Consider the following 27,952-nt stretch of genomic DNA (forward strand, 5'->3'; position numbering starts at 1 on the left):
TTATATGAGACAGATTGAAAGCACTACATCTACTTCCGGTGTCATGGCGGTTTAGGCTGTTTGAATATGCTCGCAGTTAATTCGAGAATTTATCTGCGATGTGCTAGGTACTCAAGGTCGTATGGGCGGAATTTTGTATGTATATTTAGACTGAATTTTCGCAATTTGTGAACTTTCGAAAATGTTACAAATTAGTTTAATATAAACTAATTATCTCTGAAAATCCACACCAGTTGTTTTCAAATATATACTATTGGAAAATGGTTACCCGACTCAATCATAATGTCAGAAAATAATATCGATACAATTGAGCCAATTGACACGCCAGTTAACCAAACCAACCAAACGACATGTGTCTTCTCCAGAACAACATGCTGATTTAAAAAGAAACAGACTTGGTAGTGATGTTTCCGTTGGTCGGGACGACAGCGTGCGAGTTCAGTTGTCAGATAACAATATCGAATCCTTAGCTTCACTTTTGCGCAGCCAACCTCCAGCAAACCCTGTGCTCTCAGATGATCAATTAAAACAGCTCGCATCTAGTCTTGCTGATGGAGTTGCATCCAAATTTGGCGAGAAGATCAAATCTTTCGAAAATGAAAACCAACACATTACGCCAAAGGGTTCAACTACTTGAAAATCAAGCAGATGCTGCTCAGCAGTACTCGAGACGCAACATCCTCCGCAGATCTGGGGTCACTGAAATTAACCAATCATACTCTAATCATAGAAGTACTTGGGTTTTACCTATAAGTTTATTATTATTTGTTTTATTGTTAAGTTTTCTCGAGTTAATGCATACTTTGATAAGATTTACCTCTTGCGTTTTATCTTTATTTTGGATTGTTGGAACTTTGTGCACTTAAACTTGTTTAAACCCCCAGTAAATTTCACATTTTACTAACCGTTCCAAGGCGGTACCTAACAATCCTTGATAAACATACTTAGTTTTTTATATATAGTATGTATGCACTGTGCTGCTTGTGGATTTTGTGCTGTTTTTCCATGTTTCTTGTTTGTGATTTTATGTTCTATGTCTTTGGCGATTACCCAGTGCCATTAAACCGTGTTTATGTTTAAACGTTTTGCTACTTAGCTTGTTTCTGTAGCTTTTCGCATAAATATTGGTAGGAAACACCACTTCCGAGTCTAACAAAGAGGACACTGACGAATATGTTCTCACCTTGTGTGCTTAACTTGGTATCTCAATGGATACATGTGTCATCGACCGATCACACCGCACAGTCAAACAGAACAAGAGTCCGCGCGATATTATGGTCAAGTTTGCCACATACAGAGCACGAGAACGCTTCTACAAATCTCGTGCTTTTGCAAGGACAAGGGCTACAAGAACATTTTCGTCAACGAAGATTTAACGAGGGAGCGCTCGCGACTTCTTTTCCTGGCTAGGCAACAAGTCAAATCCAAACGTATATTCAGTACTTGGACGCACGATGGGACAATCTTAATTAAAATGCCAGGTAGCAGTTTAGTACACCGTGTTAGTACGGAAGACGACCTCAATAAGCTTTTGTACTAAGGGTGTCGCTTTTATTGGTGACCAGTGTATATCAGTGAAAGGACCACTTGCATCGATACTTTTTAATCCTTTTCATTGTGATGTATGTCTGTCATGCTTTGATGAATTGTATGTGAATATACCATTTACCTGTGCCTTAATTCATAATTGTCGATTTAGAATAGTGTATTGTATTTTTTTTGCTAATCTTCAAGGTAGTGTGACATTTGATTAAATCTTCAAGGTAGTCAAACATTGATTAAATTTTTATTATTATTTTTTAATTATCATTATTTATTTTTATTACTTTAAAACGCTTATTATTGTCATTTAAACTTGTGTAATTCCTTTTAATTAAAATTTGTTAAAGTCCTGTTTAACTTAAGGTTATCTGGCTATAGTTTATTTACTCATTAATGGTACTGCATGTTGTATTGCGTAACTGTGTGTAAGTGTGTACATACATATGTAAGTGTGCCAGTGTCTGTCAAGTTGTATACATTATTTTTGTATATGCTTAAATGTTAACATTTATAACAAAATGCATTTTATTTGTCCTAATACTTACCATTCTACCTGTTTTGTCATATAGATAGAAACCTATGCGATACTGCACGGATACTCCTCTTTTCTCGCAAGATCGTTATATTTACAGCATCTTAATACTGTGTGTATGTACTGACTACTGTACTATTGATGATTACTTGATTGTACTTCTATATCTCGTTTGAACTACATCTATTTCAATTGTAAGTAAACGTAGGATTTTTCAAGAAAATTTATGTTAAATAGGTTATGACTTGAAGTGTTTAGGTATCCTTTGTGTCTATAGATGTACAAACTGACTTGTTCTTACAAATGTTATTACTTTGTGCATACGATTGATTACCAGTTGGTGTAAAAAATGTTCAATTCGTTACGTACACAGTTCATACTCTTCGATGAAAATAAGAATAACAATTACAGCAATATGTTATTGTAACCTTAAGTTCATTGTTCTGTAGGTGTTAAACACTTTTTTTGTTCTTTTTTCATCCAATTGTTTTTCCTCTTTTTTATTCTTAGTTGACCTCCAATTTGAGTTTGCAAATCCTAGATTTCGCAAACTAAAGTACCCTACAAATACGGTATAATCGAATATTGGCCTATAATTTAGTTAGAAGGCTTCATTAAGGTATGATTTTGGTGTTTTTGTTTGCGATATGTTTTTGGAAGTTTGTCTTATTTACCCGCCAACTTCGGGCCCCAGCGGGGTTTTTGCAAAAAGACACGGGTTTTTTTCACACTCCCGCGGGATTTTTCTCCCGTTTTTCAAAAGCTGGGGAAATATCCCGCGGGGTTTCAATATACAATATTCAAATTATTTTGCTCAAAACAACATCTTATATTAAAAGGAACACTATGCTTCGACACCGGAAGTGAAATAACGCGAAACAAAAAAAAAACGCTTTTCAGTACGAATTTTTTTTCCTGTGGGATAAAATTCCCAGATTTTAGCAAACAAAAAATCAATTCAAGCCTTATGTTTTTGAGATTTTATACATTACTTTTATGTAAATACTACTTTGAATGACTATTCTAGAGTCATTTCTTTCATTTGAGAATTCCATAAATTAAATGCATATTTTACGGGAGGAAAAAAACCCAGCAACAATCAAGAATGCTATTTAAAGAAAAAAACAACGACAAAAGCCATTTCAATTTCCAGCCGTTGGATGTTGTTTAGGAAGTGAAGTTGTTTTACATATTTATATTGAGTCAATAATATTAAGTTAACATGTGTTCTTAATATTTATTTTTTTTAATTTCAGATATTAATAATTAGTTGTATGTAACCGTCGGCATCTTCGATATACAGACAGCATCAGTGATCTTCCAGTTTATTTATTGTCTAGATGATAACTTTCATTCAAGGCTTTAAAATTTCATTTAAGAACTACCAAGTGATATATAATTTCGTTTAAATAATGGATAAATAACCCCCACCCCCACTCCCCTTCACTGCCACTAAACATTTTAAACCTGCACTCTCATAGATTTGCCGTTTTAAGAGATTGTTTATCTTTTGTCTTCGAATGAGCCAATATTGGTATCTTAAAACCAGTGATTAAAGACTGCTGTCAAAATATATGATAAAAAAATTTCAGTTCGAAAAACTAATCTTTAACCTCTATAAAGCGTTACTTAGGTTCCATGACAAAAGTTAAAGAAGTTGTCAAAATGTTCAATGTGTGAGAGTGCAGCTTTAATAATTATCTAGAATTATTTTATTGTCTAGGAAAAATACAATTAATGACTGCAATTTTTTTTGGCTTAACAAAGTTCTACCCCCCCCCCCCCCATAGACACACACACAAATGACACAACTCATTTAATACTAATGTAATACTTTTGTAATCTTTACCCTGTGTACACAAAGTTTTATACCGACTGTTAGAGGTTGGTAAAACTGTATGGAAAAGCGCACCCAATATGGGGATTAAACCCATGATAGAAAATGCACTAGCATTGTCCCCTACTCAGCCCTAGTAGCTGATTCCCACCCAGACACACATTTAAGGGACTTAGACAACAGATGATCCAAAAACAAGATATTCAATATCACCTCAAAACAAGCCTAGCCGAATCAATACCAATAATTATGAGACTGATAATACATCATTTAATGTGTTTAAAAGATTTCATCACTGTCTCTCTCAGACAAGTTATCTTTAAAAAATAGCACATAATGATTTCCCAGTTTATTAGTATTAGAATATCTACGTTTAGCATGTTAAAGTCACATGATTAGTACAGATAAATACATGAACGCTGTTTCTAAGTTTACTTCGATTTACATAGTAGACAAAGAGAGTTAATTTCGACTTTGAATGTATGATTACGTAAGTAAGTAAGATTCAGTACACTGTACACTGTTGAAATATAACAGTTTGATGTTAAATTTTGACAATTTTCACTTTTTCTTGCAATGTAGAATCTTGAGTCTAGTCCCTTTATTATCAGATTCTGTGAAATAATTGCTTTCAAACAATTGGAAGAGCTGCATGGTGTACTGAATACAGTAGTTTAATGAATTCAATCCACTAGCTGAATAATGCACCAGTCAATTGTAACCACGCCCCCCCCCCCCCAGGTCTGGGGAATAGCGGGGACTTTGACTTTCGGTCCTGCCAATCCCGGGTAAAATCCTCGCCCTGCGGGGAAGAACTGGTGGTAAAATCCCTGCCAAATACACCCGCACCCCAGGGACCTTAGGTAAGGCCCATTCCCCGCTATATTTTGCGCGAAGACAAAACTACCGCATTCTACCGGCACTGCGAGGACACCTGAAAGGTAAAACACGGCCCTTTTCCCCGGCTATCCCCGGGGTACCCCGGACCCGGGGGGCCTGGTTACAATTGACTAATGCATAAAAGATGAACACAGATTTTAAAACCACATATCAGAAGTTTTTGGAGAGCATTATATCAGCAAATTTAAATGCAAAACAGGGTTGGAAAATAAACAGATTATTTTTTTACAGGTTTATCAATGATACATGGCGATCATCTACTTATTATAAAAATCAGAAGTAAAAAACAAACAATTAACCATTTGTTAAAACTGCACTCTCACAGATTGAACGTTTGACAACTTTTTTTTATTTTTTGTCTTGGAACGAGCCATAGTTCCATAAAATTCCGAAATTCCATAAAAACCAGTTAGATAAGACTGCTGACAAAAAATTAGATCCCAGATCTTTATATTTCATTTCAAAAATTGATGTCTTATGCATTTTTAGCCAATAAAACATTAATTTTCAAACAGAAAGTCGGCAATCTGATAATTTGTCAGTTATCTTTTATCACTGGTTTGTAGATATTTGCGCAAAAATGTGCTCTTTCCAAGACAAAAAAATATAAAATTTGAAAAAATTGTATATCAGTGAGAGTGCAGCTTTAACTGTGCATTTAAAATTTGCCAGTATGAATTTACTTTGATATTAGTATAATACTGTTATATATTTGTAATTCAATATAAAAACAATATTCTAAGATCTAAATTGATAATATCTTTAAAAATGAAAAAAAAACGAATGAAGAAACATAAGTTCAAAATATGCAAATAAGCTGCACACTCACAGATTTACAGTTTTGACAGCTGTTCTATTTTTTTTGTCTTAAATGAGCAAATTTCTAAGTTCATTTTTGCAAATCAGACTGCTGATAAAAGATCAGATCACAGTTTTTCAGATTTCCGTTTAAAAAAATGTGTAAATGGCATATAACATCACTTCTTGAACTTAAATATGAAAGTATGCAGTCTGATATTTTGTCAGCTGACTTATGACACTATTTTTCATGCATTTTCGCATAAATTGGCTCTTTCAAAGCCAAAAGATAAAGAAGTTGCTAACACGTTCAATCTGTGAGAGTACAGCTTTAAGTCAATCTTAATCTTAAGGTCATATATACATCATTGGTTAAATTCACTCTATTGGTCAGTAAACTTATCCGATTAGCTACAGGTACATTTTATTCTCAGATTCAATTGGTCCGACCAATATTAACAGCCTAGTTTCAGTCTAGCAAATTAATTCAAACACGAGTTGTTTAATTCTTCTGAGGGTAACAAACAATTAATATATATGAAAAAATACACAAAAAATAGATTCAAGAATAAAAGAAATATGCATCCTTAAATATATATTGCATATAAACAATTATTTATCTTTTATAAAGTTAACCTGAGTTACAATGTTTTATCTAAAATTGTTGCCATTTATATTTAATAGTTATAAAATTATCATGTTTATCAAACAAACCAATAAAATGTCATTAAATATTTGAGATAAGCACAGGCTCAACACAATAACTAAATATTTAAGTCACAGTTAACAAAGCAAACAAAATTCCTACCATATATATATATTTATACACGTGTATGTCAAAAATTCTCGACAACTGTTCCACCCCTCCCCCATTGTGAAATAAAATCTGATATCCTGGCCTCAGAACACTTTTTACATATCCCTCTTCCTCCTCTCTTTAAAATGATCCTCTTTTTGCCATTACTCTGTCCTCTCCATTGAAGTTAGCCATCAAATTAAAAAAGGAAACTTTAAATTTCACACAAAAAATGGCACTTGTTCATACCAGCACATTTGGCATAAGACAAAAGCACCAACTGCGGGTGCTGAACGCTGGTCTGATTATATCATTTTATGATTAATTTATTTCATATTGTACATTTGATAGTGAATAATCCAATGTTTGAAAGTGATAGCTCTGATAGTTTGCTTGTAAGTGGCCTTCTTAGCAAATTATTTTATTAAACTTTAAAAAAATAGACTAGTCCAAAAATACTTAAATATCCCCCATCCTCCCCATTCCCTTCAGAATAAGTTTGATATATTGAAGGCATAATCCTTTCATTCTCTGTGAAAAAAAAAATGAAGAAACTTAGTGTCCATTTCTCAAAATCAACCAAAATTCATGTTTTTTACCCTAAAAACAGGTGAGACTCAATATCTTTAGGGCATAATGTGAAGGGTATTAGATGTACAAGTTCCTTAAGTTTTAAAGTGACAGCTTTGATTATAGTTTCCATGTTACTGACCTGAACGCAAAACCTAACCAACGCCAAGGCAAGGATAACAATCAAGTGATGACACTTGCTGATTGTAATTTTTTCAAAAATCAGACAAGCTTTAAAAATGAAATTAACACACCAGATGATACAATAACAAAAAAAATGATAATTGTCAAAATGTTACACACAATTGATATACTAGTGAGTATATCAATTGTGTGTAAGATTTTGATATTAAAGTAAGATTAAAAGTTATACTAGTAGTGTATAACTTTTAATCTTACTTTAATATCTTTATAACAAATGCTTAAGACACATAATTTCACAGTTTTTGCACATTTTGTTGATATGAAACTTACTTAATCCGAATCTGTAAAATTCCACTAAAGTTAGATCGTAAGCAGAGTTGTTCATAAATCTGGGGTTGCTTTTGTTTGTTTTTGTCAGAAGTATTGTAATTCTTATACACAGGGTTGTTCTTGTAAATTAAGTTGTTGTGTCAGGGGTTGTTTCAGGATCCCACTCAAATATGTAGAAGGCCTTAAAAATAAGAGAATGTGAAGCTGTTAAAAAATGATAAAAAAAGTTTCACATTGTAATTATATTTTTTATTATTAAATTTAAGTTAACATTTTATGCTAAAGTTTAGAATGTTACAGAATATATATTTATATAACTTACGAATATCAACAAGTATATATATATATATGCCTTATATACATAACTTACGAATATCAACAAGTATATATATATATATGCCTTATATACATAACTTACGAATATCAACAAGTATATATATATATATATATATATATATATATATATATATATATATATATATATATATATATATATATATATATATATATAAGCTCGTCTAATTTAAAAAGGGATCGTCCAATCGATCCCAATTCACAGACAGGTTTTCTGCATCATGCATGCCCTTTTTAAGCATATTTTACTAAAAAATAGAACCAACACAACAACAAAAAAAGTTAATTTCTTTTATTTTATAGCATTATTCCATCCAAAAGAGTCAAATATAAGAAAATGTTCGGTCGACCGAACAAATGAAAAAAAATAACAAGACAGAATTTAAACTATTTAAAACTATCAATTCACAAAATGTTCAGTAATGATAAAAAATTGAAAATAGTCAAATTAAAATCGAAACTTGAAATTGATACAAAATGTTCGGTCGTCTGAACAATTGGATGTGGTCAAGAAGTTTTTAAATTGAGAGTAAAAATTTTGATGTATTTAACAATTTGAAAATAGTCAAACTTAAATCGAAACTTGAAATCGATACAAAATGTTCGGTCGACTGAACAAAGTTTAGTGGTCAAAATGTAGAACATATGAAAAACAGTATTCTTATTTTTCGAATGTTTGATTGTCCAACCAAATTTCAAATCATGAAATTATAAAGTATACAATATTCAAAAGAGAAAATGTTCGGACGTCCGAACAATTGGATTTGTTAAAATGCTTTACCATAAAAGCTAAAAAATTGACAAATAATGTCCAAAGAGAAAATGTTCGGTCGTCCGAACAATTGGATGTGGTAAAATGCCTAACAATAAAAGCTAAAAACTTGACAAATAATGTCTAAACAGAAAGTTTATCAACACCATTTCTAATCAGTAGAAACCATGAAAATTACATCAAAACAAAAATTGTCAAAAAGAGAAAATGTTTGGTAGTGATTTGATAAAAACAACTTAAAATAAAAATAAATGTCATTACAGAAAATGTTTGGTTTGTAATTTTTTTTAAATAGTTTATATCTTATCATAGAACCATAAAAGTTAAGTAGTCAACAGACTCTAGCCAATAACATTTCATGACCATAAAACTTAAGTTAAGTAGTCAGTTGACCCTTGGCCAATAGAATTTCATCTATAATATTAACAGTTGAATTGTCGTTGACATTGGCAAGTAGGGTTCTGAATGTCATTTTTAGAAACATTAGCTTTATTATCCCCTGCCGAATCGAAGATTTCGGGAGGGGGATATTGTTTTGGCGTTGTCCGTCCGTCCGTCATTCCGTCCGTCCGCTCATCCAGTACCATATCTTGGTAGGCATTGATCAGAAAATGTTCAAACTTGGTCAGAATGTTCCCCTTGATCATATCTCGACCTATTTTAAAAGTGGGTCACATGGGGTCAAAAAATCTTTGGAACATACTAGAGGCATTATACATGGTCCAATATTTATTAAAAAAAATTAGAATGTTTTCCTTGATGAACTCTTGCTAGTAAATAAAACTGGGTCACATATGATCAAAAATTAGGTCACTAGGTCAAATCTTTCAAAATTCTAGCCCGGAACCATATCATGGTAATGATTGGTCAAGTTATGTTCAAAATTGGTCATTATGTACCCCTTGATGAAATATGGATCACTTAAAAAAGTGGGTCACATGGGGTCAAAAACTTAACTTAATCAGAATATTTTCCTTAATGAAATCTTGGACTTTTTGAAACTGGGTCACATACGATCTATTTTATGGTGGTGATTGGTCTGATTAAGTTCAAACATAGTCAGAATGTTCTTTTGGGTTAAATTTCGACTGCGTTTTAAAAGAGTGTTATTTGGGTCAAAAACTAGGTCATATCTTACAGAAATCTTGGGAACACTCTAGAGGCAATACATCTGCTCTAATGTCCACGAAACATAATCAGAATGCCTCAATGAACTCTTGGAATAGTTTGAAACTATTAGGTCATGTGGGGTCAAAAATGAGGTCACTGGGTCAAATCTTAAAAAAAAAACTTTTGGGCACTCTAGAGACTATATTTTTTGCAATATATCTGGACCAATCTTTATGAAACTTGATCAGCATGTTTGCCTTGATAAAATCTTAGATTAGTTTGGAACTGGGTAACATGGAGTCATAAACTAGGTTTCTTGGTCAATTCTAAATGTTACATTATGTACAATATTTTTTTTTATTTCAAACAGTTGCAATCAAACTCAAACTCATATATATATATATATTCCATCAACAATTGATTTCCATTCCTAAACTTAGCCCAATCAGGCGGGGGATATCCATTCAACAAATTTGCTTGTTAAACTGAAATTGTATGTTGTTTTTATACAGTACTTAGATGATACCATTTTTGAGTTTCTAGTTTAAACATGTAAATATTATAGCCAATGCTATAAAAACTTGTAAATGACATTTTTCTGCATGATAAAATGAATTTTCTTTGACTTGATTGGTCAACAGTCAAAGTGCAAGATCATTAAAGATGTTCTGAGTTTGAAATAATAAAAAATATCTGCTTTCAACCTTAAGAATTTTTTAAAGATCTTTCCAAATTATATAGGTCACTTTTTCAAAGAAAATATTTTCTTGGATGAAATGTTTATATTAAAAACATTTATAATAAAGCGATTTTAATAGGCTTCTTTTTTCAGGTGCATTTGTCATTCCTACCTGTGGGACACACACATGAAGACATCGACAGTAAATTTGCTTCAATTGCTGATTCACTGCGGACTAAAAATGTTGAATCTGTAGGAAGTCTTTTGAAAGTACTTGAAAAACCTGAGGAAATAAGATCTTTTTTTGATGTTAGAGGATGGATCACTCCTTATCTGAATACAATTGTGCAAATTACCAATCCACTTCATTTTAAGATCAAGCGCATTGAAGACACAGTTAAAGGATACTACAAAGGCAATCATAATGATGTTTGGAAAATATTGCCGCAAAATCTTTTAAATACCTTACCCAATTCGAAACCTTCAGAAGTAATTCCTTCGTTTGATAAAATTAATATAGAAAATCATGAAAAACTAGTGTCTTCCAATCATTTTATGTTTTCTCAGGACTCAAGTATAGCTGACTGGCAATTTTTTTATGAAACCATAAAACAGAAAAAATACAAATCATCTCCAAAATGGATTCTTCCCAATCTCCCCCGTCAGAGTGATTTACAAGAAACTTCCCCAATATTTGTGCCAGAACAAATATCATCTCTGATGGAAAAAGAAAAAAGACAACTGAATGTAAAAGTGATACAAAAACGAAAACCGACTCAAGGCCAACCAAGTCTTCCAGTTGTCAACCCCCAAAAAAGGAAATTACCAACAAAAACAAGATCAATAACTACATTTGTTACCATTCTATTGACGGATGAGGAGAAAAAACACACTTGGCTCAAAATATTTTATGAAATGTGTTTTTCCATGTTATTTATGTCGCTGCTGCTATGTCTATTGATGATTTTTGTTCTTCTACTCAAGTCTTTGGTTATCGAAATGCTTGAATTCATTGCTTTTTTAATACGAAATCTTCTACTGATGCACATTGGAAGGCTGCTGATGCCAATCAGTTCAATGAAAGCCCTTGTCTCTCTGTGCATCCCTAAACTATTTATGTTAGAGACAAGAAATCTTGATGCTATGTTTGTGTAATGTGAAACTGTTTAATGTTGATATGTTAGGTATTTTTCATCATTAACACAGTTCTGATGAGAATTATTTTGTGCTTCAAGTTATATGCTCATTTTGAGCAACATACTCTGTAGTATCTATGGAATTATTAATTTATCTTTTTAACTTTATATTTATCATTACAATTTTCTGATGAGAACTATTGGATGAATTTAATTGATGATTCCAAACATAATATGTTTTGTGAAATGTGAAACTTATAAGTGTTGATAGGTTCAGGTAATTTTTATCATTAACTCAGTTCTGATGATAATTATATTGTGCTTCAAGTTACATATCTATGGAATGATTAATTCATTTTTATACTATTATTTTTTAGCATGGCATAGTTCTGATGAAAACTAATAGGAGTATTTAATTAATGATTCCAAAGATCATGCTCCATTTCTTCATATATATTATTGTACTTAAGTTAAATAATGACCCAGCCAGATTTAAAAAAAGATCTATACTCATAGAATTTATAAGACTGTTAAAGTGAGTGAAATAAGGCCTAAAAAAATACATTTGGTTGGGGTTACCCGACCCTACCTACGGAATAGGCGCCGACCCTACCGTTTTTATAGTCAGTTTGAAAAAAATAATGAAAAACTTAAAAAAAAAATGATTTTTAAATATAGAGTTTAAAACCTTAAATGCTTATACAGGAGATAACTTTAACACTTTTCTCCAATGATGAAAATGACATTCTTATATAAAGCCTAATAAAAAAAAAATTAAAAAAAATTAAAAGGCTACATAACCTACCTATTTTTGAAAAGGATGTAACCCTAACCACACAATTTTTTTTTAGGCCTAAGATACATTGAAAGTAATACTAACATTAAATTTTCAAATTCAAATTTTGATTTTTTTGTATAAATTTTGACCAAAGTTTAGGGACATTTTCTGTCTGGACATTGTTTGGCTTGTTTTGAATTTAATGATTTCAAATTTGTTAGACCTACTGAAATTAAATAATTATGGATTTTCATTAGCTTTACATTTTGACCACTAAACTTTGTTCGGTCGACCGAACATTTTGTTTCATTTTCAAGTTTTAATTTTAGTTTGACCATTTTGAATTTCAAATTGTTAAATACATCAAAATCCTTATTCTGAATTTTTAAGCATTTTGACCACATCCAATTGTTCGGACGACCGAACATTTTCTCTTGGACATTTTTGTCTAGTTTTTAGCTTTTATTGTTAAGCATTTTGCCACATCCAATTGTTCGGACGACCGAACATTTTCTCTTATAAAAATTGTTAACTTTATAATTTTTACGCTTGAAATTTGGTAGGTCAATCAAACATTTTGAAAATTAGAACATTGTTTTTCAATGGTTTTACATTTGACCACTTAACTTTGTTCGGACGACCGAACATTATGTATCAATTTCAAGTTTTGATTTTAGTTTGACCATTTTCAAATTGTGAAGTACATCGAAATCCTTATTTGCAATTTTCAAGCATTTTGACCACATCCAATTGTTCGGACGACCGAATATTTTCTCTTGGACATTATTTGTGAAGTTTTTAGCTTTTATGATAAAGCATTTTAGCACATCCAATTGTTTGGACGTCCAAACATTTTCTCTTTGGACATTATTTGTCAAGTTTTTAGCTTTTATGGTCAAGCATTTTAGCAAATCCAATTGTTCGGACGACCGAACATTTTCTCTTTGGACATTATTTGTCAAGTTTTTAGCTTTTATGGTAAAGCATTTTAGCACATTCAATTGTTCGGACGTCCGAACATTTTCTCTTTTGAATATTGTATACTTTTTAATTTCATGATTTGAAATTTGGTTGGACAATCAAACATTTTGACCACTAAACTTTGTTCGGTCGACCGAACATTTTGTATCAATTTCAAGTTTCGTTTTAAGTTTGACCATTTTCAAATTGTTAGATACATCAAAAATTTTACTCTCAATTTAAAAACTTTTTGACCACATCAAATTGTTCGGACGACCGAACATTTTGTATCAATTTCAAGTTTCGATTTTAATTTGACTATTTTCAATTTGTTATCATTACTGAACATTTTGTGAATTGATAGTTTTGAATAGTTTAAATTCTGTCTTGTTATTTTTTTTCATTTGTTCGGTCGACCGAACATTTTCTTATATTTGACTCTTTTGGATGGAATAATGCTATAAAATAAAAGAAATTAACTTTTTTTGTTGTTGTGTTGGTTCTATTTTTTAGTAAAATATGCTTAAAAAGGGCATGCATTATGCAGAAAACCTGTCTGTGAATTGGGATCGATTGGACGATCCCTTTTTAAATTGGACGAGCTTATATATATATATATATATATATATATATATATATATATATATATATATATATATATATATATATATTTCCCTTTCCCCCAGTCTTTTGGATTATATGAGTTCGCAGTCATTGTTAAGGTTCTTAGTCTTAATTACGTCTTTGTAATATCGCAATATTTCATTTTGATCGTTTCTGGGTAAGAACGAAAATAACAGCGATAAGCTGTATATGTTCAAGTTACAATGAACAATCTGGTCTGTTATGTTGTGTTCTGTTTTAATAATGATAATAAGTATTTAATATCTTTAATTGTTAACCCTTTGGTGATCTGACACTATATGGCATACACTCACTATCTACGGAAGGGTTTAAATACGTGGAAATTGTTACCGTAGTCACATTATTATAAAACATGATGTCTGTTTTTCACCATCTTTATTTAAAACATTTTCTGCAATATATTACGAGTGTATCATATATGTATGGACTTTTTTAGTTTGTTTTTATATTTTATAAATTTGTGTAAAGATATATTGATATTGAAAAAACACCAATACAAACATATCATATCACAATGGTATTTAATTTCATCAGATTGCATTTCTAAATATTGTCACTATTACAATAACATAAAAGTAGTAGTTTATTTTGCTACAAATGTTTTAAGTATTTGGGAATTAATTCAAATGTAAGGGATGTACAGTGAAAACTGTTGGAAACGCGAAATTTCCGGGAGATGAAATGAACTAAGCATTAATTTGATTGTACTGGTACTAATTAAGCTTTATCACATAGAATATTTATCAATAATTATTTATAACTGCAGTTTAGTTTTCTTTATTAAGTCTAATTGTGGATGATAATTGGAATCATTGTGTTTTTGTATTTTGATCCAACAGTGTAGAATTTAATGAAGGTTACTTATTTCAATACATCTTCCTTGGTTGTACTTTCAGGCTAGGGTTTGGGTAAGGGCCATAAAGATGTTTGATGTTTCATCATCGATTTTATCTTTAAACTCATATGTTTGATTTTAAAACTAGATAAAGCTATAAAACTCAATTTTGTCACGTTTGTTTTTACAGTTCAGATATATTCGCGTTTTGTTTAATTCGAACTAGATTTTTTTTAATATAATTTAAGCTGTAGACGTTTGAGAATTAAGTCTTGACTAGTTTCAAAATATAATCATTGTGTGCTGAGTAAGGGTAATGATAAAGGTTAATGTGTATGCATATTCAGGGACCATCTTTTCAACTAAAAACGTGTCTTTCTTGTATTTAAGGAGATACGAAAATAATCAAATTGTGTGACGTTTTCCTACTATTTCGTGATTTCACAAGTGGAAAAAATACGATCTTACCCTAAAATAAAGAAATTTTCTGTTTTATGCTTATTTTCCGAGTTGCATATAATTTTAATTTATTTTCTGAATAACCCCTTTTATGAAAAGGGTGTTATTTAGGCCGCTACCCGTGGGGCGCCCCTCATGCAAAATTATAGCTGTCAATTTTCTATTCCCGGTTTGCTGAGAAAGAGTTCTCTAATATTCTATTTTATAGTTTATTATTCGCTCGTTTTTCAGTGCAACGATTATATGAACAGTTATCAATGAAGTTTTAAAAGTATATCCATGTTCCTAAAAATAACGAAAACACTTTTATTTTAAGCGTGGTATGAATACAAAACCAAATAACTACGCCGTCATTTATTGAATAAAAATTTCAAGGTCGAATGTGTTGGCAAAACAATTGCGGATACTCATTGGATATAAAACACCTTTCTAAGTTTAAGAGTGTGTTTCATGATACATCGATATTCAGTCATCTTAATATCAGAGACCAGTCTGTTTTGCTTGAAGACAGATCGATTTCCAGTTAATGATGAGAATCACGCCGGTTTGTTGACAGATTTTGAGGAGTGGATGGGGTAAAATAATAAATCTGTAAATTTGAGAAATGGGCCATTTACATTGGCTGTCGAAACTCGCCTAATATGAGAAATATGCCGGAAATTATTTTTAAAGGTAGCCATTTTGTTTTTCGTTTTCCGACTGTTTTGAAAGAATTGTGCTTCGTATAAATTATTTGGAATACTTGAACCTATTGAATGATTGAACCACCTTGTGCGGTTTGATATTACAGTTGTATTTAACCCGTGTGTAGATTTTACGACTATTACGATTTTGTACACCGACAAAATGGACGACAAAGGTGAAACATTTGACGTTTTGGCAAATGATTTACGAATTTAAGACAAAATGACATGCTTCCTTACAATGTACAGTGCTTTATTCATAAGTATGTGCAATGTCACTCTAAGGATGAATGTCAAAATCAGCAAAGTCAAGTCTAAAAAAGCAGACAATGAATGAGGGATAAATACGGCTTCACTGTGAATTAAAGGTAAGTTATAAGAATGTTTTTAACCAAAATGGTAATAGTTAATTTATAAAATACTTATTAATAAGGTGATTTCATATTAGCCCAGTTATTTGTCCTCAGTCGGCTGTATTTGCCTTCACCCTTTCGGGCTCAGGCAAATACAGCTAACCTCCGACAAATAACTAGGCCAATATGAAATCACCTAATTAATAACATTATATTACAACGACAAACAGTTAAAAATACATTTTAACGATGATATAACATTCTATTTATATTCGAAAAATTGTATTCGTCTGTAATTTGTTTGGTATGAAAGATAAAGAAAAAGTTAATCAAAACAGTTTCTGTTTCAAAACTGAATTGTTCTGTTTTGATCATGGGGAAGTAACTACAGTGGATTTTAAAAGTAGTTCTGAAAGTTAATATTTTCACTCCTTATTTAACAGTGAAAATATCAAATTTCACTGTTGTAATTTCACTGATAAAACTCCATATTTCATCGAAAAGCATGATAGTAACTGTTATACAAAAACAATCTAATTTTGTGACATTTTCCGACTAGTTCGTGATTTGCTCAACCTTTTATAAGAATATTTGTTATTATATTATCGCATGTTGTTGTTTTACACAATGTTTCGGACCATTTAACCTACTACACACATGTCAATTTTGATATTGATGTACATACGAAAACATATTTAATTGCGTGACATTTTTCGACTTAAATGTGATTTCCTCTGCATATAACGACCAGCAATGGCTTTTATTTTTTAATCAACCATTGATATTACTACTACTATCGTTCAAATTGGAACACGAATTATTCTAATAACCCTCTTTGGCAGTGTTGCCACTGCCGTCTCTGTTACGACTACCAACGCCGCTGTTTGAGCTTGTGTTTGAGCTAATCGTTGCCTCGTCTTGTTGCTGTTCCTAGTGCTGCCGTTGCCGTTTCCCCCGATCTTGAGTACATAATCGGTTTGCATTTTAATGGGAGCTCTGAACAACCGCACGTAATTATTGTGCACACACCATTGACTAGACTATTGAATTGCAGTACCAGGTCCATTTCCTTTTTAGATTGAGTGTGTTTTCATATGTCGTTAATTTGAAATAAATCCATGCGTTAAATATATTTTTCTTTGGTTATTTTTGCATACATCGTATGTAAAATCTCGTTTACACAAGTATCAATTTCTTACGGTGAATAGTTTACTTCTCAACTGACAAATGTTGATTATATATCTATACCCGTAAAGGTTGTCACTTTTTGCAATCAGCACCAACAAAAGGTTTCACCATAACATTGCAATTGACAGCAAACATAAAAGCAAAACACATGCGTTAAGTCCACAACTGGCGAAATACGCAACCACGTCAACCATCTCGTTAGAACTTCCAAGCCAAGAAGATGCTTATCAAAACTATGCTTTGAAATATTTTTATTAAAAATAATTTTGAAAAAAATATAGACATTTGCTTTATTATTGTTATTATTACGTTTTTTTATATAGTATGAAACGAATCGTAGTTATGTCGCAGGTCTGTAGATATGAAAGAGTTACTCATAAATAACGCAGGAGTAACGCAAACGTATCTTGAAACTTAAATGGAGATTTGGGTCCAAATTAGTTTCATTCTTACCATACTATACTTCTAATTGCACATGTGTTATCTTTGATATTCACCTAGATACGGTACATATTTAATTTCGTGACATTTTCCGGCTTTTTCTGGGGGATTTTCTAAATATTTCGTTCTACAATCTTGTTTTTATTTTCCCCGATTACCACTTATTATACTCGTGTTTTGAGATATATTTCGACTGCAATTGTATACAACAACTTTTTAGGGTCTAGTTAAGAGAATGCATCTTATATGTTATAGAGATCAAATGCCAATTCTCATTTCAATATTATAAATAAAGTCGTTTCAGATAACGACACATCTGTAAATACACCCCAGCCTGCGACTGTCTCAGCTCTCAATACTGCTACAATAATGTTGGTCATATCATCATTTAAGATTTTAAATCATAAGAAAAAGTTTTACTGAGGAAACTATACAATACAATCATAGTCCTAAATACCGAAACTCCTATAATATGATGTTTTATACCTGAAGAATTGCAATGACTGATGCTTTTGAAGATGTATTGAACTAAAAAGAGCAAAACAACAGGAAAATGTAATATAGATCTATTACTTTACATTTGCTTATGAAGCAATTAATATTTCTAATTGAAAAACAACATTGCACAAAAAGACGACATTCTTAGCAGTAAATGATACAAAAGCAGTTTTGACTATACTCCATTTTACAAACATATTAACTGGACCGGATCTGACGTTTCTGGAGTGCTTTGTTTGTATTCTAATTGTTTGTAATTTTGATGCTTAATTCATTCAAATGTTGACAGGAGTTTTATCTTCAAACAATAGGTTAACATATGTGTGCTTACTATGGTAATTTACTTGCAGACCTGTTTTACAGTATATATATATGAAAAACTACAGGACCATGCTCATTAGCAGAAAGTGTCAACAAAAAACCTTAATTGAAGCAGAATACATCAGACAATAAATATTGTTTAAATAACCTTAACACACAAACAGAAATACCCATGTTAGAATTGATTACTCTCAAAACAAATATCCAAGTATGCAAATAATCAGCTTAGCAGAAACCCTAATGGCTAATACAAGAAGTGTAAAAATTACAAAACTAAAGGAGCAGCCAAAGTGCCTAGGAACTACTTGATTCTATGCCGATATTGCGGGATAATATAAACATCTATTTAATATTTTGGATTTAATGTCACCAGACATTTATTCCATACTGCACCTTTACTACACTATGGTCTATACATATAAATGCAATGTGTTGAACAAAAACAAATCGGTTTAAGAGCAAAATTGATTTTAGGGAATAAGGACAAGTTATTATTTTCACAACTTGCGCGGCGTATAATTATAATAAATGACCACAAAAAAATGTCATATCGATATGTACATATTACAACTATTTAATGACACTATATAATAAGCATATGGTTGCGACGTTATCTATAAAATAAGTTCATTAATTGCGTACCCTCATGTGCTTCGGATGGAACAATTATCATTTTAATGTCCTCAATAAAAAAATACATAAAACTGTATGGTAATACAAAGTCTAAATGCAGTTTATCAATTATCTTTATATTCCATCCATTAATAAATGCATGGTACATCTAGCAAGACTTACTTTTCTCAGAGTGTTGCAGAACTGTTTGGCGCTTATCAAGCGGAGTATGTTGGATGTTTCTGATAGATCTAAACCATGTTCTGTTTTATAATTGCCAATCAAAGTACCATACTATTATTCCTTGTTGTTTTTCATTGGGAATGTAATTAAACCTAATCCAAAGTTTAAAACCTAATGTTACTATCGATGTTGGAGTAATTAAAGAAACCTATTGCTTTGTATTGATCCAATTGGCGAAATATTTCAGTATCATCGCTAAAATTGAATAAATTAAATTCATGTCTATACACTTGTTTAATACTGTCTAATATTTCCGCAGGAATATTCCTGTATGCTTCAATGAAAGAAAACTGCTTAATCATACGTCTTTCGCTTGCTGTACTTTTCTCCCTAACTTTCTTAAGAACTTTTATGTAATCAGTCCTATTGATAGACTCTGCCTCTAATTCGGAGAGCGAAAATCCCGTAGTCCCTATAACTCCTCGAATCTGCAACTTCCGCCAGACCCTACGCAGGGCATCTGGCCATGACATGCACTTAACAATGTTCTTACGCCATTCGAAAGGTCCAGATACCGAATCTTGAATAGCGTCATGGGCGTGGAGGTCAGTGAATTTGGCTTTCATTGCATCTAGACTCTTGAGCTGTCCAAGAGCCGACAATATAACTGAGGTGTCATCTTTAAACGTTTCCATTTTGCCTATATATGTGTAGTTAACCTCACATGGTAAACAAGCATCCCACTTCGCAACATGACAGTCAAGAGGTTTCCCCTTCTTATCCGTGATAATCACATGTTCAAGCAGTTGTCGGAACGTAATATTCGCATATCCACATTGTTTTTTGTTAGCTTGTGAAAACCTACTGAAATACGGATTAGGTCCAACAAGTTTATCAACGTAAAGGGAAAACAGCATATCAAACGGGTTCCTAACAAACATAAATCGAAAACTTTTTGTTGCGTCTTTACTACCTACAGTCCAGTTTTTAAGGTCCAAATAATCATTGGAACGACTTATATCTGAGATAGGCACATCAAAAGCGGTCAATACTGTCCCATTTCGTGTACCTTTGTTGTTAAGCGCCATCATACGGAAAATCCTTTCCCAGAAGGTGGAAGCAATCTTACACAGCGGACAGTACACGGCGTTAGCATGCGGGTCGAAACTCACTCGGATCCCTTTATTCCCCGATCTATGTATGCTGTTCTCACATGCGCGGCGTAAAAACTTGGCTCTCGAAAACCCATCTTCCGCTGACAGATTCTTTATTTAAACAATCAAAGACTAAGCTAAACATATAACACAATAAACAAAATAAGCCCCTGGTCAGAGCCATTAACATTCCCAAAGGCCTTTTTGAAACATCCTCAATGGTGTTACATACCAAACATTAATGTTCTCAGTCATAAAGAACATGACTAAGCCGACCTTTATGGAACGATAAATAAATAAGAACTCAAATATTTTAAGAGCTCTACAAATAATTATACACCTCTTCGATTCAATTCAAGAGATTTCCAATCGAATTAAAGCAGGTATATCCCAAAATCATTTGGAGAACATTACATTTCAATTGAGATCATTCGAGATTGATTGCATTGAAGAGCTCTTAAATTGAGTTAGAGCTACATTGATATCAAAATCAATTTAATACTTGTCTAATTCAATTGGAAATGTCACCTTATCACTATTTTTATCTGTATTATTAGAGCTCTTTTCAAATGAATTGAGAAAACCCATAAGTGATAGTGACAATGGGTTTGTTGCTTGCAATAATTATATAATGATAGCTTAAATAATAAGCGTCCTCTTCAAATTAATGAATTTTGATAAAGCATTGTTTGTTTAAATATTAACCATTTGAATTCAATATTCATATTAAAAAAATCGGAAACAAGCTCAGTAGCCGAAAGTTAAAACAAAAAAAAACATTTGATCATGTGGTTTAAGAGTGGGTTAGGATCTTTAACAATGGAGTTAACATTTTGCTGCTACTACCTTTGTATCCTTTATTGTATAGCTTTTCTTTGCATGAGTTGTTGGTACGAGCTCTTGAGATATCATCTTTTCTTCTGACCTGGGGAGGAGCTCTGGAACAAGGGAACAGTACAATGCTATAGTCAATGACGACAGGACATCGGCTTTAGTCTTCTATTGGCATACAAACGTTTTTTGAGCTCTCTTTTATAAACAAACGAGATAAATAAAACATTTATATGTCTTTAAAAACAATTTAGATTAGGTAGAGTAGTTAGATTGTTTAAGTCAAGATTAGTTTCAAAATTTTGAGGTTACATATACCAAACAAAGGTTGAAATATCCGTGTTAATTTCAAAATGTATTTTCCATTAATATAGAACAAAATTATGAAAATTACTTTCACACATACAACAACCATAAGCATGCTTCTATTTAGTTTCCTGTCAAAATGGTCCAACTGTAACTATAAAACATATATATTTTTCTCAAAAAGTTTGTACTCCACCTTGTCCATAGAAATAGCCGCTTCAGTTTGTTCACGATCATTTGATTCTGCGACTACGCACATGGAGACGTAATGAAAGTCCAAATGTTAAAATCGTTGCCATAACGCGGATTATTGTGGCTAGTATTTAATTATGTTCTGATACGTAAGTAGATAATCAATACATAATGGAGAATATAAACATTAAGCATATCAAACAATTATATGTGAAAACGCAAGCTAAATTAGATGAAAAGGCATAATGTTGGTCGAAATGTATTGACATAATTGAGATGATTTTTTTTAAGTTTATACACTGTTTTCGATCCAGCCATTCTTATAGGTGTAAAGTTCGTGTATTAATTAGTTATGTAGTTACAATATGTGATGGTGTAAATGACAATAATTCGTATTGGAAACTGTAATGGTATTTGGGATAAAGTAAATAAAAGTCAATAAATTCTAACGAGGTATTTAAAAGGAAGTAAATAGAAGAGTACAAGTGATTCTGAAAAGGAGAAATGACATGTCAAAAAGTAGGTTGTAGTCAAATCCGTTCAAATTATGAGTCGGAGTTTGTTGCTGTGTTTGATAATTGTTTGGCCTCATTTGAAGTATGTAAGTGAAGTAACTTCATTATTCTTTGTATTATAGATAAAAACTGTCGGATCTGATGGACCGTTTATCATTCCAGAGACTAAAAGTGTCTCAGCTTTTGCAGAATTGAAATGAACCAGCCAACGTTCTGCTCAGATATTCGTGTTTGCCAAGACGGCTACTTTCTTAATAAGTAGACATGCTGCATAATAAGCTCATAAACAACTTCATATTGTATAAGTAAACCTATAAAGAAACACGATGGATTTTTAATCACTTACTTGTAACGCATGAGAAGACAGCGGCGTTGGCAGACCACAGCAACAGCGATACAGATGATGTATGTTCTTATTAAGCAATTTTACTACTGATTGTTGAAGCCCATTGATGAACAAATATTTTTGTAAGATAAATATTTATATTAAAAACAACAGAAACAAGCTCAGTAGCCAAAAGTTACATAAGCCCCGTTTTATGCCACAGTGTAAACGCCAAAGACATAGAACACAAAAACAAGTAACATGGAAGAACAGCACAAAACTCCACAAAGAACACACTATATATATATATATATATACTATATAAAAATATAGGTGTGTTTATCAAAGAATGTTAGATACCGCCTTGGAACGGTCAGTAAAGTGTAAATTTACTTGTGGTTTAAACCAGTTTGTGTGCACAAAAACGCATTTCTATTATAGGCTAGTGCAGCAGAGTCTACTGAGACAAAAAAGTGGCCTCCACAAACCATGTTAAATTCGTTCAAGTTGACTGAATCAAAGTACAGAAAAAATGAGCATGATCGAGGAACAAAAGTGCTAAGTTATCCTATTGCAGAAGAGCAAACCGTTATATAAATAAGCACAGTAAGATGAAATGGAAGTGTGTTTATCTGAATGAAGGGAAATGTCATCTCAGATCTCATAGGTACAAATGGTAACGAGTGTTTCCTTTCAAGGATTTCGTAAAGCGAATGGATTTTACTTTTCACGATATTATATTTACAACAATACCAAACATGTGAATAGGAATATAAAGTAGATATGAATTCAAACATTGATTCCAAATCTGAAACGCAATCTGGAAAAGTACCCACATGTAGCTGTAGCATGAATATGGTATTGACGATTCTCTACTACTACTACTACTACTACTACTACTACTACTACTAAAGAACAATAAAGTTCCAAAGAATATTTTGATAAGTATACATGAGCAAACATTTCTTCCAACACTGGACCTTCAATTTGCTGTCAGTCTATGTCGAGACAACCTGCGCAGGACCGTCTGCATTATACACCTCTTGAAGATGGTTACTCTGTAGCCTCAATAACAAACTATTCATTATAGAAGTATATCGATGTATATTATAAATATCCACAAAAAGAAGGTTCGGAATATGTTCTGTAACATGGTCCATGTTTGATATGTGGAACCGAAGATAATGAATCCTTAATACTTGGAGTAAAAAAGATGCCTAAATCAGGATGTTATATGTTCACTTGGTATAACTTTGGATAACTCTCAGCAGTAGGGAAATATGTTTGTCTAGTCACATAACGACACCAGGAGAGTATAACAAGAATCTGGAATACAATAAGTGCATTTATGCATTTGATACACCAATGGTATTTTCAATGGCTAGGGATAATGATATATTTGTGAATCAGCAACTAACAGGTTTTGTAAGTGATTAAATACTATGTAATCAACAATCAACAGAACTTGTATCTGATTCGATATTTATAAATCAGCAAACAACAGAAAATGTGACCGATGTTATGCTCGAGAATCAACAATTGACAGGATCTGTAGCTGATGAGATACTCCGGAATCAGCAATCAACAGGATCTGTAACTGATGAGATCGCAACCCTTCAGGGAAAGGGACATCATACAGTAAAAAGATATGTGAAAGGTCAAATTATTCATCCGAAAATAATACCATTATCATAAATTGTTTAATCTATGAACAAGCACCCATATGTTGCTCAAGATTGTTGCACGATTTTCTCAGAAATCGGATTAACTTTTATAAACATTGTTGTGTTATCATATAAAGACAGTTTTGTTGGTAGTATTTCATTTATCAACTGCTACGGTCTGACAGTTATTTAATGCTGATCTGACAATATTAGAAGTATAAACATGTGATTCGGATCGAAAAAAAACACTACCAAATTGTTTAGTTTTGTAGATGAAAGTATATCCTTTTGATTGATCAGTTCAATAAAATAATATAGTAAGTGTTTCGACAGAGATGCGAGTTCACTTTTTATTAAAAAAGGGTTGCATACTGTACTTAAAGGATAGGTGGATGCAAGCATTTTTATTTCCATTTAAATGCATTGTAATGTCTAACTTATTGGATTGGACTTAAAATACAACATCTGATTTGTGTATAGATAAAACATATTGCTTTTATTTCTTTTATCTGAAAAGGATTGTCTGTGCCAACATTTGCAAGCAATATACGAGGTGTTTAATCGAATTCATTGAATGAATTCTGATAAGTGTTTGCGAGTATAAACACCAGAATATTTCCGTGCGTAACCCATTCATCGTACCATGAGTACAAAACACGAATTCCTTCAATTATCGTATCCGTTGAGCATGTATACGTCTTTAATATGATATATTATTGAAAAAAAAATGCTCTGCTAGAGTCTTCCTACCCTTATTCCAGTTTTATCATTATCATTCAATCTTTGTTTATCGTGTTCTTATACTTATACTAATGATATCATCCGCTTTGCAAATAATGCTGTAGAATTGCAAGGAAGTCCTTTTATCGTGTTATTGAGTATTTTGATCGTTAATAATTGGTTGTGCATACTGATAAAACAAAAAAGGATATATATAAATAGAAGACGGATTATGGCTTACTTTTATTTTACTGTCATGGTAGTAAAATGAGTATTGATAATAAGTTTAATCATCTTTAGTCGTTTGTACTTCTTGTGGGTCTTTTTCAGAAACCAAACAATTCAAATGCAGGTCAAGCCTAGTAGAATGAACGTTACTTATATGTATTCGATATAATCCGGTGTAGGAGTACGAACAATGCGGTGAACATGTTAACAAATACAATAGACTAAGTAGATTCAGCATGTTAAGCATATTTTTGTTTTAAATCACAAACCATTTAGATTCATAACCTATACAGATGGAAAATAGCTAATGCTCTGAGATGGTAACTATGCTTTGATTCACTCTATTAAAAAGGAAGAAAGAAAAAACATGTAACACATATATATAAAATTACTTCCGAATTTGAATATTTCGCAATGTATTTGGACATTTAAATGTTACAATTATTTGAATGTATCTACACTGCGTAGTTATTTCAATTTAGCAGTTTAGCTTAAGGACTTAACTTTAAGTTGTCTAAATTATTTCTGGAACAATATGTACACTTCTTTCGGAATCTATTTGAACTTCGTGCTAAAAAAATACACGTTAAAACTACTTTTACTAATGCAATGTTCGTCGTATGGAGGAGATGGCCGAGTTATTCCGAGTGACTCCCTCACGGTTTGGAGTTCGAATCAACGACCATTGGTTTATCAGAAAGATGCGCTTCTTGTCAATTTGTAATTCCTATCAATTTACTTTGGTGAAATCATGCCTTGCCATTTTAATCATTTGGATCCAAAACTCACTTCTTATAATTGTACATTTACTAAAATACACAATACAAGCACCTATTCTGAAGACATATGTGTGCAAAATAATATTGAATGTGTTATATTTAATAACCAAACAACAAGATGAAGATTCCTACCTGAAGTGAAAGGGTTTTTGAGGCGGTTAATAAACACAAATATCCCGACTGCCATCATCAGGGTCCATACCACAGCATTCCTCCGCCGACGCACTAGCCAATGTGCTCGTCTCAAAAACATTTCTACTGCTTAAAAGCAGGAAAACATCCGTCTCTCCAAAAGATTGTTAGCTATGAATATTCTTCCGCTTTGCGTTTAAGATCGAATTACGCACTAGCTACCGAACCGCATATGGTTAGGGTTTCTCATATCGGCTGACAACCGAACCACGGAACTGATGTTCGAATGAAAGAATATGCTTGTATTGTATTTAGTTTTGAAGGATATAAGGTTAAAATATATATTGGCATTCAAAAGCGACCAAATAGTATAAAGTTGCTGTCGCGTCCACTATTTTGACCATATACTGTTTTTCATTCAACAAACGATGAAATCAAAGCGAAAAATAGCTGCAGTGCAAATGCACGAATAAAAGGACACGTATTACCAAACTCAAAATTAACTACTAATGATTAACAATCAGCATATTCGAGTATTTTTTAAATGAAGTGACTACATGCAAATGGCTATTCTATCATCAAAGGTTCTGTTAAATGCATGTGAGATAAACGTCTGTCACGGTATTGGGTATCCTATTTACAATTAAGCTTGTCATTTATAGACATAATGGCAATGATATAAAATTTAAATAGTATTGCTTCATGATTACTAGTATGTAAAACAAACGCCCGAAACTACAATACAAACCAAGGTATGGCAGTTTAAAGTGTGTTGCCTTATTTCGACCTAAACAGGCAATAAAATGACCGAATATTTCATGTTTAAGGTCAAAAGAGCAATATCTGTATTGGTTTGATTCGTAAATGTCTTTCTTTTTTTCTACTTCACATAATCACTTTTAAATAACATCAACATAGTTTTAGTTTACTATGCATAAAAAGTCAAAGCACACAATACATCGTTTGATTAAAACTGTAATTGACTCTAATTGAAATTGTAACTGTAAATGCACCCAGTTGTGATTTATGCATTTTCATAAATGTATTTCCATGAATCGCTAAGGCATCAACACATGTTTAAAAAACAGATAATAAACTAAATTTGCACCGGAGCTTACCATCATCAAGCTATATTTTAGACTACAGCTTTTGATACAGAATGCACTGCCATATAACACGGTTGGAAATTTCATTTTAATTGTAGCTTTGAAAATAAACGCAGATCAATCTTTATTGTTTGTCAATGCATTCAAAAACAATAATAATTATTTTACAAATCATTTTTACGCATAATTGTCACAAATATGAAAGTATATCAAAAGGTCATTTTCAAGGCAATCCAAGCACATTATTGATACGTTTTCTGCAAATTCTATGCACAAGGTCAATATCAAATTTCTGCAGTTATAAGTTAGATAGAAAAATAGGTCAAAAGATTTAATGAAAATGTTTTCGATGTAGTTTGAGCTTCGAATTTGACATCGAGCGCCAAAAATGCATCACAAATATGATAGTTCCAAGGGAATTAATCTGAAGTAAAGATCAACGAAAAACTACCCATCGTGCTTGACATTTTTATCAATTATATTTCAGGGCCCTCTCCGGAACACCCTCCCCCCCCCCGCCTCAAAACACATCAATTGCTTGCGA

General features: G+C 32.1%; 1 protein-coding gene across 2 annotated transcripts; it reads right to left on the minus strand.

Annotated features, from left to right (window-relative positions):
• Window positions 1–7,397: 7,397 nt before the first annotated feature.
• LOC128203474 (carbohydrate sulfotransferase 11-like) lies at window positions 7,398–26,526 on the minus strand. Of its 2 annotated transcripts, none has more exons than XM_052904901.1 (3): window positions 26,303–26,526; window positions 21,457–21,548; window positions 7,398–7,630 (listed from the first exon to the last, which is right to left on the minus strand). In XM_052904901.1, the coding sequence occupies exons 1-3, from the start codon at window positions 26,421–26,423 to the stop codon at window positions 7,577–7,579; spliced, it is 267 nt and encodes an 88-aa protein (XP_052760861.1). In that variant the 5' UTR covers window positions 26,424–26,526; the 3' UTR covers window positions 7,398–7,576. The 2 variants fall into 2 exon arrangements, with proteins under 2 accessions (XP_052760861.1, XP_052760860.1); XM_052904900.1 differs by lacking the exon at window positions 7,398–7,630 and adding an exon at window positions 18,308–20,721 and having other exon boundaries at window positions 26,303–26,516.
• Window positions 26,527–27,952: the final 1,426 nt, after the last annotated feature.

Source organism: Mya arenaria, chromosome 9 (assembly GCF_026914265.1).
Source record: "Mya arenaria isolate MELC-2E11 chromosome 9, ASM2691426v1".
Classification (NCBI taxonomy): Eukaryota; Metazoa; Mollusca; class Bivalvia; order Myida; family Myidae; genus Mya; species Mya arenaria.

Bases quoted from the DNA above. Each gene is read 5' to 3' on its own strand.
- LOC128203474 (XM_052904900.1), bottom strand. From the start codon at position 26,423: ATGTTTTTGAGACGAGCACATTGGCTAGTGCGTCGGCGGAGGAATGCT. The intron at 21,549-26,302 runs GTAGGAATCTTC...CCCTTGTTCCAG, and splicing joins CAAAAACCCTTTCACTTCAG to AGCTCCTCCCCAGGTCAGAA. The intron at 20,722-21,456 runs GTAGTAGCAGCA...GTTTAAATAAAG, and splicing joins ATACAATAAAGGATACAAAG to AATCTGTCAGCGGAAGATGG.